General features: G+C 34.0%; 1 protein-coding gene across 6 annotated transcripts in view; it reads left to right on the plus strand.

The window, feature by feature from the left end:
- Window positions 1-13,159, plus strand: part of ash1 (histone-lysine N-methyltransferase ash1) — a 246,850-nt gene that overhangs the window by 37,219 nt on the left and 196,472 nt on the right. For 3 of the 6 annotated variants that reach the window (XM_074121977.1, XM_074121978.1, XM_074121976.1), the window contains exon 2: window positions 3,067-3,526. The exons of the other annotated variants lie outside the window; for them this stretch is intronic. In XM_074121977.1, the coding sequence (XP_073978078.1) occupies window positions 3,314-3,526 (213 nt within the window). In that variant the 5' untranslated portion in view covers window positions 3,067-3,313. The remainder of the gene's footprint in view (window positions 1-3,066; window positions 3,527-13,159) is intronic. 6 annotated transcript variants of the gene reach the window in all.

The raw sequence follows: 13,159 nt of genomic DNA on the forward strand, positions 1-13,159 counted from the left end.
AAATGGCTGGCGGGAAAAAGATTTTATTTAAACGAGGAGGTGATTGCAGAAACGAATGGCTATTTTTCAGACTTGGACAAATCCTATTATTCGGAAGGGATCAACAAACTAGAGCAGCGTTGGACGAAGTGTATAAGCCTAAAAGGAGACTATGTTGAAAAATAAAAAAGGTTTACCCCAAAAAATTAAGTAGTTTTTATTTTTGCACGGACTTTTCAAACGACCCTCGTAAAGAGGTTTATGGAAGAAACGGGATGGTCTAATATTTTTTTTTTATTGTAGAATCAACAGTTTGTTTGATATTGGCGACTCTTAAAACTTGAGCTGTGCTGTATTATACGAACTAGATCTTACTTTAAACACATCTAAAGTGTCAACATTTTCGATGGTTATTTATTTTTTACCTAGTAAATATTAAAATATACACTACTCGTTTAACTACTCAAATGTGACAAAGGTGAGCTAAAAATCTCAGATTACATTGTTCTCGAATTACCTACCAGCCGTTAAAAATATGTTTACCCGCATTAATATTTTTAAGGTCACGCAAACATTTATGCTTTGACAATATTGTGTAATAATTTTTGTTTTGTTATTTTAAATCATTGTTTATTTAAAGTTATTGATGCAAAAAAATTTTTAGTCATTTTTTAATAAATATTACAACACCTCTCATTATAGCATTTTGTTGGCAATGTTGTTATTTAAAAGATGGTTTAAATTTTTAATAGTATAATTTCAGAGTTAATGAAATGCTTAAATTGTCTACAAATATATTAGTGCCATATCTAGACTGGAGGTTTAAAAAAAACAAAGCAAAAAAATAGAAAACTGCTGATTGCTATAGCAGCTTCTTTAATCGCTCGTAGTTATTTAGTTTTTCATTGATCAATATACGTGCTGGTATTTAATTGACCTTAATTGCTTAATTGTTTGTGTCTAGTTTCTTTTATTTTTCTACGCGTTAATAAGGTTTTGTTATAAAAATATTTTTTCGTTTTAAAGGGGGCTCGTAGACATTCTTTGGTATAGTGTATTATTATATAAAATTGAAAATATATAAATTTAAATAAATATAAATTAAGTAATTTATATAAAAACGAAAAATCATTATTTTAATGCATAAATTATGCACTGCCTTTATGATACTTTCTAATTTTAGTCAAGTTTAATTTAGTCAAAATTTGATTTACAGGTTCTATATTTGGGGTTGTAGCTAGCATTTATTCAATAGTCTCCATCTCCGTTTATGTGACTAAAGTCTCTAAGGAGCTTTGAAGTTATGTTCACTAACGTTCTCCATTATATTACTCATTCCAACAGTTTTGGCCTAGACATCATCTTCGACTGTTTTAATCCCCTTCAATTTGTTCATTTTTTGTGCCATATATTTTTTCTTTAGTTTCTGGACTTGCAGTTCTTTTTGCTTTTTAAACTTATATTGGTTTTCGTGTCTTTAATTTTATTTACACAGTTTTTACTCCCAATTTCTTCATTTTCTTACTTCTTAACAGTTATTTAATTCGTTATTTAGTAGTGCTGTGGTTTTTGTTATTTTATTTTTTTGTAATTGCTCGCCTCGAATACCTTTTCTGTCAACTCTTTCTCCGGTTGCCTTACTTGTGGATTGCTTACCGTCACCTACAATCGTCTTTTACTTACAAGGGAAGGATTTCAACTTCAGGAACTTTTATAACCTTCCATTTTCTCAAAAAACATTAGATTCTTCGGAAAGATGTGATGATTCCGGCAATGATTCATTCATCACCTTTCACAAATTTCATTATTTACGTCATACTTCCTGTGGAAGTTTAGGGTTTAGTCGTCACCTGTCAGTCAAAGACCTATCATCTTCTGTAGTTAATAGGTTATCCAGGATTATGTGTGCCATCTTGGACTATGAACTCCTTGATTGCTGTTTTTCTCAGTTTTTTTTTTTCCTGTGTACTTTTTTTTTGGCATTGGCTTCCGCCATACAGCCAGCACCGTCTAGGTGCTTATCACTAGAATATCACTCACTCTCCACTCTTACTTATAAATACATTCGCTTCACACATTCATCCCTCTACTATATACAACTATTTACATAAACTACAGCTAATGGATGGATCAGTACTCTACGCTCCTGCCATCCTTATAGCTTAACCGAAATTAAAATCACGCAATCCTTCTTTAATCATTTTCTTCCATTCATTCTAATCGGCTATAACTTTTAAATACATTCATATTTCTTAGCTAGCTCTGCTACAGATTTAAGCACATGGATGTTGCTGGAGAATATTGTGTCTTCGTAGCGAAATGGTGCATCTAAATACCTGTATAAGTCGTCAAACATTCGTTTCCTTTCTACTACATAACGTGGACATATGATTATTATATTGTTTGAAATCCTCCTCCTCATTGCAATCTACGCGGATACTACAAAGAGGAGAGAGGACCTTTTGTTGATCCTGTGAAGATAAGAACCGCACACAGCCTGCTTATTGTCGTAACAACCCATTTATTAGTGACAGTTACCTTAAACCTGTATATTTTATCGTTTTCTTATAAACCACAGTACTCTCTACGCGTTAACGCAGTCTTTCCTTCTGAAATACCTGCATCTTACATACAGAGCTAGTTTATTTCAGTAAAGGACTGTGTTTGGATGCTTAGGAGAAGTCATTAACATGAAGGATTGTGGTTTCAACGATGTCCGTCGTTTAATTAGGAATAATAGCTATCGTAAGAGCGCGGTAGGTCTATTTTAATTTCGAATGTGATGTGCGGAGATCAGTTAAATCATGTTAGTCAAAATAACCCAGTTATTTTGTAGTAGTTTTGATTAAAAATTTGTAATTTTAAATTTTCGAAAATGATATTTTATTAATTTGAGAGGGTTAAACCTTTAGACAGACAGTTTAATGAGTCAATTATCCGTTATTAATAAAATTAAAAATTAAAAAATTGTTTCATAAATTATTTAAATTAAAAAAAGCGCACAGAGAGATTTCATTTTGAGTTTATAATTTCATTTAAACAGAAACAAGTGGTTTTTGTACCAATATATAATTGTATGGATTGTAGATAAACACGAGAGATTGGTGTATTGGAGGCCGCCAGCTGGAGCTGGCCGGCTTTGTGCGATGGTGTGATGATGTTCATGATGATGATGCCAAATGTGATGATGGTGTCAACAAGAATGACGGCAATTTTGTTACTAAATTAGTGTTAGTGGGTGGCGAAACCAAGGAAAGGAGGCTATTTGATTGTGTGTAGATATGTGGCCACGTTGTTGTGTTGTGCCTAAATCATCACAAGTTCTACTAGGGACATGGATCTCTGGGACATACTTAATACAATCATCAAACAGCCAACATTGGCTACTACCACCACCACTACAACAACCACAATACAACAGCAGATATTTCCAGTACAACAACATTTTGTACTACAGCCAGTATTACAGGCACCGCCGCCATCTTTGGTGCCAATCTTGCCAATTCAACAGCAATTCGTCCAATATCAGCCACAGTATTATGAAGCGGTAAGTTGCCAGAATTTCTATTACTATTTTGTATTTATCTGCTTTAATTCAACTAAATGAATGAACAAATTAATAGCTTAATTCCGAACCCACAGTTAAATCAGTTTAAACAAAGAAAGAATTCTTATAACTCGAAAAGATATATAAATTTATCTAAATATTATTGACCAACATTTTGTAATAAATTTTGAGAATTCCAAAATATATTAAACATAATGTTATTTATATTTACTTAATTTAAATTAGTTAAGTGCAAATGTTCCCTGTTTTTACTATACGAGGGTCGTTTGAAAAGTCCGTGCAAAGTCAGAGAGATAGCACTACTGGCGCGTATCGAGGTTATGTTTAGTTAGTAGCATCTCTTGGAAGAACACACACCAAGTTTCAGCCAGATCGGTCTATTTCTTTGTGTTTGGCATTCGTTTGAATCGAGGAAGTCGAGTGATTTTCAAAAAATGGACGAAAAAGAATTTCGTGTGTTAATTAAACACTAATTTATGAAAGGCAAAACGCCTCAGGAGACTAAAGAGAAGCTTGATAAACATTTTGGTGACTCTGCACCTTCGATTAGAACAGTTTATAAGTGGTTTCAAAATTTTCTGAGTGGCCATATGGGCACAAGTGACGCTGAACGTTCTGGACGCCCTGTTGAGGTTACTACTCCAGAAATCATTGATAAAATCCATGATATGGTGATGGATGACAGAAGAGTGAAGGTGCGTGAGATTGCTAGTGCTGTGGGCATCTCGAATGAACGAGTACATAATATTTTGCATCAACATTTGCTCACGCTTGACCAAAAACGAAATCGTGTGAAGTGTTGCAAGGACGGTTTGCAGCTGTTCCAGAAGAATCCGCAGGACTTTAAGCGTCGTTTCGTCACTGTGGATGAAACTTGGTTACATCACTACACTCCTGAGACCAAAGAACAATCTAAACAATGGGTTACCAAGGGGGAATCTGCGCCAAAAAAGGCGAAGACCGTTCCTTCGACCGGAAAGATTATGGCGACTGTCTTTTGGGATTCGCAAGGAATAATCCTCATCGACTATCTGGAAAAGGGTAAAACTATTACAGGTGCATATTATTCATCGTCATTGGACCGTTTGAAAACCGAGCTGCAAGAAAAACGCCCACGATTGGCCCACAAAAAAGTTCTTTTCCATCACGACAACGCACCAGCTCACACTTCAGCAGTTGTGGTCTCAAAATTAATGGAAATAGGGTTCCAACTCGTTTCACATCCCCCCTATTCTCCAGACTTGGCTCCCTCGGACTACTATTTGTTCCCCAATATGAAGAACTGGCTGGCGGGAAAAAGATTTTATTCAAACGAGGAGGTGATTGCAGAAACGAATTATTTCCAAAGTTGCGTTTAATTACCCCAAAAACAAATTGGAAACCTCCTGCCACATATTTAAGTGATCAATATCTTTCATGTAAAGGATCAAGGTTATTTTTCAGACTTGGACAAATCCTATTATTCGGAAGGGATCAACAAACTAGAGCAGCGTTGGACGAAGTGTATAAGCCTAAAAGGAGACTATGTTGAAAAATAAAAAAGGTTTACCCCAAAAAATTAAGTAGTTTTTATTTTTGCACAGACTTTTCAAACGACCCTCGTAATGAGCAATTCTAATTCTAGTTTTTGGGTTTTGAAATCCAATTATCATTTGTGTTTTCGGGTTTTGGAAAATACTCCATAAAAGACAGTTTGAATCCTGTTAAATGTGCTATTATATTTTTTTGTAGTACTATATCTTGAGACAGACTAACCTTATTTCTGTAACATTCAACAATACAAAGAAACCAGAAACCGCAATTCAATATCTTCAAAATTAAAGGTGCTAGGCCATTTCAAAATCTGGTATTTATTAATCATATTTCAATTTTTTAACTTGTTATCAAAGAGAAAGAAGAGCACGCGATAGGTTATTTTTATGTATTTTTTCATCCCCTTTCTACTAAAAATATTGCCAAGGCCGTAAAGCCTTGGTATTTTTCTTAATATCGGGAAATAAGTAGTTTTCCGAATGATTTTTCTAAGAAAAATCAAATGTTAAGAGCTTTAGATGTTCTCAAGCATACACAAAATGGCTAAAAATTAATTTTACATCTGTTACAAACAAGAAGGTTTAATAATTTTTTGGTAATTTTGGGAGAGTTGCGTTTAATTACCAAAAAAATTGGAAACCTCCTGCCACATATTTAAGTGATAAATATCTTTCATGTAAAGGATCAAACTTATTGCTTAATTTATCAAATAATGCACTTTACTCAACTTGTGAAGCATGTACTGTGCCTTCAGAGGTGCCTCCTCAGGGCAGTTGATAATCTCCTGGCTAACCTGGCTTGCGAGCCAGAGGAGGGATTTTTGAAGGCAGTAATGCGTTGCCTTACATTGAACTCATAAGCAAATCGTCATTGCTTTCTCACAATTGTTCTTGGAGGGAGTAAGAATACAATGTAAGTTGAATACACAAAAATCAACAACAACCACAACTCATTCCTTAAAAGCAAAACATTGGGCTACAAGCTAGTCTGCCTACTCCACTCGGATTAAGTAAATATTTCATTCAGAAAAACGCTTTGAAAAGTGCATATGTCAAAAACCGCAACCTGATAAAATAACTTAACCGAAGAAACATAAATTTGAATGTTAAATAAAATGAAATCAAATATACATAATATTTAAATGTTGTATAAAGTCGTATTAAAAAAATAAATAAAAAATTAATATAAACTGTTCAAAATGATAACCTGCAATGTAACGGCGAATAAAATTCTGTCCTAGCAGAATAAACAAAAATAAAATAAAAAAATCTTTTCTATAAAGACGAGTGACTATATTCAATGCAGAACTAAATCATGATACCACTCCTTTTATATATATACTGCACATAAAATATAATATGTATTATGTATACATAATAAATAAATGTATGTAATGTCGGTATATAGAAGGTATAGTAAAACATAATGTCTACCATACATAGATATGTACAGGCGGAGAAGTTACTAAGAATGGATGAGTAGAGTGGGGGGTAGTTGGTAAGAGACAAGTTCGCATGTATAATTGAATTTGTAAAGATACAAGAGGTAAGATAGGCGGAAGCAGGCAAGGCTTTAGTACGAGCAGGTTATGTTGGAAGGAACCTTCCCACTGAGAGAGAGTGTGGTGATGAGAGATCTCAGAATGGAGAGAGCTTACCGTACTAAAAGAGAAAGAGAAAGCATTCTAGAGAGAAAGGAGACGCTATTAATACAAAACTTGTATAAGACAAGCTCTGCCGGCGACATCCCATTACTTGTGTATACTCATTGTAATCTCACATTTTCTTTTGTATTATTACTATACCCCATGACGTACTCCTCCTCATCGCTGACAGCCTCAAACATTAATTTATTACGTTACAATGATTGTCCGCTAGTCTTAACTTAAATAAAACTAAACTGTGGACAACAGTATTAAATAAATTAGCATAACTGGCAACCTAATTAGTTATATCAGAACATATGTTAAGTTTTAGTTAGTTCTTACTATCTTCTTGGGTCTATTCTAATTATTATTATTATTATTATTACAATTTTTTTAATTTAAGGCACGTCAACATCTAAAGTTATTGGCGCCGGGCTCTAGACTCTATTACCGGGAGCTGTAAGAAGCTCCTAGGAAGAGAAAATCTATAGGACAGTAACTAGATTCGAACCCGGGACCTCCGCGTTAGAATCCTTCCCTTATCTCTCCAGATTATTATTCATTTGCAATTGGATATAATCATAAACAATTTTGAAGCCATAAATTGAAATCAAATTTAAGTGATACAATAGAAAAGCTCACTAAAATCACAAAAGCAAATTTATTATTTATTTATTTATTTATTTATTGTTATAGTGGTACAAAAGCAAATTTGATTGTCTTCATTATTAAAACTGTCTAGTTGGACAGTTGTATAAGGGTTGATCGTCAAAAAACTGCACGAAAAAGCGTAACGTTGAAAAACATTGACAATTTTTTTCTCTTTTTCTATAAAAGATAAAATTCATAAAATTTTCTGTATAATAATATGGCAAATCATCGTTAATAAGAAACTTTTTTGCTCTGTAGCTGATATAAATAACAACGTTTTAGTTATAACAGATAATGAGATATTGAAGGTTAAATTTTTGAGGTTTTGCAAATCGTTCAAATTTCAAACCATCCATTTGCTCTCATCGTATTGTTCTGATTTTAATGAATTCGTTACCGAATTGTAGGGAAACGTTTGCTCTATTACTGATATAAATAACAATGTTTTAGTGATAACAAGTTAAGGAGATGTAGAAGGTTAAATTTTTTCGGTTTTGTTAATCGTTTAAATTTTAAACCTCTATATCTCTCTTCGTATTGTTCCGATTTTAATGAATTCTTTACCGAATTGTAGGGCAACGTTTGCTCTATAGCTGATATAAATAACATTGTTTTATTGATAACAGTTAAGGAGATGTAGAAGGTTAAATTTTTGAGGTTTTGCAAATCGTTCAAATTTCAAACCATCCATTTGCTCTCATCGTATTGTTCTGATTTTAATGAATTCGTTACCGAATTGTAGGGAAACGTTTGCTCTATTACTGATATAAATAACAATGTTTTAGTGATAACAAGTTAAGGAGATGTAGAAGGTTAAATTTTTTCGGTTTTGTTAATCGTTTAAATTTTAAACCTCTATATCTCTCTTTGTATTGTTCTGATTTTAATGAATTCGTTACCGAATTGTAGGGAAACGTTTGCTCTATAGCTGATATAAATAACATTGTTTTATTGATAACAGTTAAGGAGATGTAGAAGGTTAAATTTTTGAGGTTTTGCAAATCGTTCAAATTTCAAAACTCTATATCTCTCTTCGTATTGTTCCGATTTTAATGAATTCTTTACCGAATTGTAGGGCAACGTTTGCTCTATAGCTGATATAAATAACATTGTTTTATTGATAACAGTTAAGGAGATGTAGAAGGTTAAATTTTTGAGGTTTTGCAAATCGTTCAAATTTCAAACCTCTATATCTCTCTTTGTATGGTTCCGACTTTAATGAGTTCTTTACCGAATTGTAGGAAAACGTTTGCTCTATAGCTGATATAAATAACAATATTTTAGTGATAACAGTTAAGGAGATGTAGAAGGTTAAATTTTTGAGGTTTTGCAAATCGTTCAAATTTCAAAACTCTATATCTCTCTTCGTATTGTTCCGATTTTAATGAATTCTTTACGAAATATACTTATTTTCCTTTTATTTCAAAACGACACTTAAAAAAACACTCCTCGTATTTTATCATATTTTATTAACTTATTTGTTAAGTTACGGCACTGCACGTGTCGTATCAGTGTGAGGGGCTTGTTTGGCTAAGGATGTTACTTCTCGGGGAGGAAAAAACCAAGGCCAGTAAGCTTTAACCAAGAGTCGCTCTCCAGAATTAAGAGTCTGATTAAACGGACGGGTTTGGAGGGCGATCTCTAGAGAAGGAGAATCACAATAGATCCAAAGGGGTCGCAGTGGCGTAGGCCTTAAGGGGCCGCCCTATTAGAATCTTAATTGATAAGTTTCAGCTGATTAGATAGGAATAACAGAACAATATCAGCTGATTTGCAGAATTCCTAAGACGACGATGTAATATCACCTGATTGGCTGAAATCATACATAATGTAATTTGATTGGCTGTTAAGTTTGTGAGTGAAATTATCCTTGATATTGTATTGGTGCTTATTCTCGCTGCGAAAATGTACATTAGAGGAATTACTACTTTCGTTCCTTCTCTAAAAAAAGTACCCGAATCGCTGATAATTGTTGGTGTGCCTTGTGTTTATTGAGTAAATAGATTTATTTCACTTTTTTCATCATCATTATTTTTTTATTTTTGAAATAGTTCTTTTTATAAGACAAATTAGTGATGAAAATTTATGCATATTTTTTTTGTATCGATCATAATACCATGTATAAATGGAAAAACAACTTATGCAAATCATATCCGGTAGTTCAGTATAACTTGGTTGTTATTGTTAAGGTTAGATTGAATATCCTTCCATTTATAGCTGTGATTGCAAGGCGATATACATATGAAATCACTTTAACATTATTCTCTTTCTAAAGTTCCAAGTAGATCTCCCGGTATTCGCCAGTTCTCTACCATTATAAAACACAATTGAAACGATTTATGACATTAACTGTCAGATCTACTTCCGCTCTATAGTACTTCAAAGAACTTGCCTTGAACAATGAGAGCCTTCTACTATTCTTTTACTTCCTTCAAGGCGGATGTTTTAAAAAGAGGTTGCTGCTCTTCAATTGCAGAAAAAGCTGTACTTTTCTATTTTCAAAATTTAATAATTTTTAGTGCTCTTAAGTGCTCTATAACTCAGAATAGATTTTTCTGATTACTTAGATTGAAAACTAACATTAAAAAAAAGAGTTTAAAAAATAAATTGTGTGTTTGCTATGCTATGCTAATGATAAAAACTATGACGTCTTAAATTAATTGTAATTACTATTACCATTATAATTATTCTATTTAGACGGGTGAATTGAGATTTAAGTTTAGTTGAAAAAAATTTACCATCTTCAATTCAATCACGAAGATCCTGGATGCCCTAAGATTTTCTCTTCTTATGAGAACCAAGTCGTCTATTTCGCGCATTAACTCCGTATTTATAAAACTATTATCCATACTATATTAATGTATGGATCAACAACATGGTTTTGTAAGCCTGAAAGATGGTAATATCTTGAAAGTTTGGTAGAGGAAATATTTGGTCTTAAAACTGGATGATGTAGTTTGGAATATACGAAGAAATAGTGAACTATTTGCGTCGCGCAGATGTATTGTTGCAGAAATTAAAAGGAAAAAGATTTGACTGGCTAGGATATATGTAGAGTGCTTGGATAAAGATAGGATAGTTAAATCTGAAGGAAGCACGGAAGTCGGTAGATCCGAAAAGAAGATGGATTGATGAAGTTGAGGAGGATATTGCAAAGCTGGGGGTATAACCAGAGGCGAATAGCGGAAATGTCTGTGGAAGGAAGGTCCCTTACTCAGGATGTGGTGCTAAAAAAATGGGTCTTCAATGATAGAGAATACTGTTCTGAGTCCGGTAATGGAGAACGACTCCGAGCGCCAGAGAACTCAGATGTTGATGCGCCTTAAAATCTCAAAACTTTTTTTTAAAATTTATTTAGTAATTTTCAATCTGTATAAATTTGTACAAAAAGTAAATTAGAAGGTAGATGAGATATATTGGTGCGTGAAGAGCAGGAGGAGGTTGTTGTGTAAAGTGAGGCTGTTCACCGTAGAAAGGAGCGTCAACTATCTGACGTAGTAGTTTTGACTGAAATGTCAAAAGGCAATTCGGAGCATCGTTCAAGTAGTCTATAAAACAATTTCGCTCGTTTTGTCATTGCTTGTCCTTTCAAGTCTAGTTTGTGGGTTCCACCTGAGACGTTTGTCTATGTAGAGCCCAAGGTAGCGTACCAGATATGTACAAGGAAGTGGATTCACTCGCTCACTCCATGGCTCTACAGCCCTTGTAGGGCCTTGGCCTCCTTCAACGATTCACTCCAAGCCGTTCTATCACTTGCTTTCCTTCTCCATCCTCCCGCATTTAACTTGGAGAGGTCCTCCTCCACCTTGTTCAACCATCTTAGTCTTGGCCTCCCTCTAGGCCTTCTGCCTCCGGGGTGCCCTTCATTGGCGATGCGAGGTGCTCTACCTTGGTCCATTCTGTGGAGGTGCCCCAACCAGCGTAGTCTTCCCAGCTTAATGCTCTTTACAATGTTCACCTCCTTAAAAAGCTCCCTCAGCTCAGCATTTTTCCTACATCTATAAGTACCATTCTCCACCACCGGGCCATAAATCCTTCCTCAATACCTTTCTCTCCCAGCAGTTCAGCGTAATTTCATCCGCTGAGGTTAGCGTCCATGTTTCTGAGCCATATAATAGGACTGGTTTGATAAGGGTCTTGTAAATGGTGAGTTTGGCATTTCTCGAGATGACCCTTTTTCGGAGGATCGGGCTTAATGTCCATAGGCACCTATTTGCAGCTGCAATCCGACTGGTTATGTTCCCTCCTTTACCTCGTTTTTTGGAGTAAGGGAGGCACCCAAATACTTGAAAGTTATTTACGCCATTAAAAACGTGCTGAGCAACAACTTGTAGGCTGCCAAAACTTCTTGCTCTCCTAGTTGTTACCATATATTTTGTCTTATACTTTGTCCTCTTTAGGAAGAGGATTGCTGTTGAAAAAGGCAGGTGCACCGCCGGAGAGCAAACGAATAACCCAAAACAAACTTAGATTTCGCATGCATTTTCTTCAATAGATTCGTGCGAGTGGTTACCAAATTAGTCTTATCTTGTAACTTGCAGTAAAATCTTTAAGAATGAATGTTTTGAATCATTAGAAATCTTGTTGGACTTTATTCACTCTCTACTCAAAACCAGATTACATGCACGTTCCAATACATTTAGTATAAAATACATATTTGAATGTAATATCAATAAATAATTCACAATAACTTGACAGTTTGTTCCTCCCTCTCTGCTCCTCTAGCTGTTATTCTTTCTAGCTCCAATAAATCATTTATTTTTTTTTTCCTTTTCCTTTTATTAGTTGTCGGCAAAATATTCTATTGTGAATTGTGTTGTTGCGTTCTCTTTATATTTGTATGTGTCGTAGTTTGTAGTTCCGCTTGGAAGAACAAGTGTCTTTGTGTTTTGTGGGAGTGGTTGTTGTTAGTTAATGGATGTTTGCATGTGTATGTGTGAGGCTATTTCTTCTTCATCTTCTTGCCAAGTTAACCTTTAATATTGACTTTATGTGGGTGGATGTATGTGTGGTTTTTCTTTTGCTCTCTCTAAAACAACTTCTACACTTGTCCAATGTAATATAAAATGTATAAAGAATTATTATTGACTTATTTTAACGAGTATTTCTATTCTTTCTACAAAGAATGGCAGGAAAATTATTTTATATTTATTTTGAAAAATTTGTAATTTATAATTTTGTGCCTTGAATGACGTATTAATAAAAAGTTAGGAGAGGTTGGAATAAGGCTGGGTAGATAAAGCCCTGCAATGTTCCATTAATATTTATAAAAGTAATTTTAATACTGATTTAGTTAAATCTTACCTAAATTCTTATTACTGCACACGTTTAGATCCATAAAACCAAAAAAATGGAGAAATGCGATGAATTAGTGTACATTGTAGATCTGCAAAGCTAATATGCATTGTGGTACTGGGTTCGATTCCTGGTCTTAGGCCTTGGATTTTATTTAATGGTTAATAAAAGAAATAGTAAAGTACGTTTGCTATTCGCCTCCGTCCAAGATGCCTAGTAAATGGTAGTTGGACGTTAAGCCCCGCCTGAAAAAATAGGCGATTACTACTTACTAGTGTATATTGTTTTTTTAAAATTCTGTTAATAATATTGATTCAAGTAAATTTACGCCGTTATCATTCAGTGCTTGCAACTGAATTCGAGTTGAATTATTGCAACAATTTACATTAGAGTACGGAGTTAATCAAAATGACTCCTGTAATATATTATTATTTGATGGCCAAACAAATATTTGTTGTTTAGTGGTGTTAATCTTTATTATTTGGGAA

The sequence above is a fragment of the Rhodnius prolixus genome, unplaced genomic scaffold (genome assembly GCF_049639745.1).
Source record: "Rhodnius prolixus isolate KJV_2025 unplaced genomic scaffold, Rpr scaffold_8, whole genome shotgun sequence".
Taxonomy (NCBI): domain Eukaryota; kingdom Metazoa; phylum Arthropoda; class Insecta; order Hemiptera; family Reduviidae; genus Rhodnius; species Rhodnius prolixus.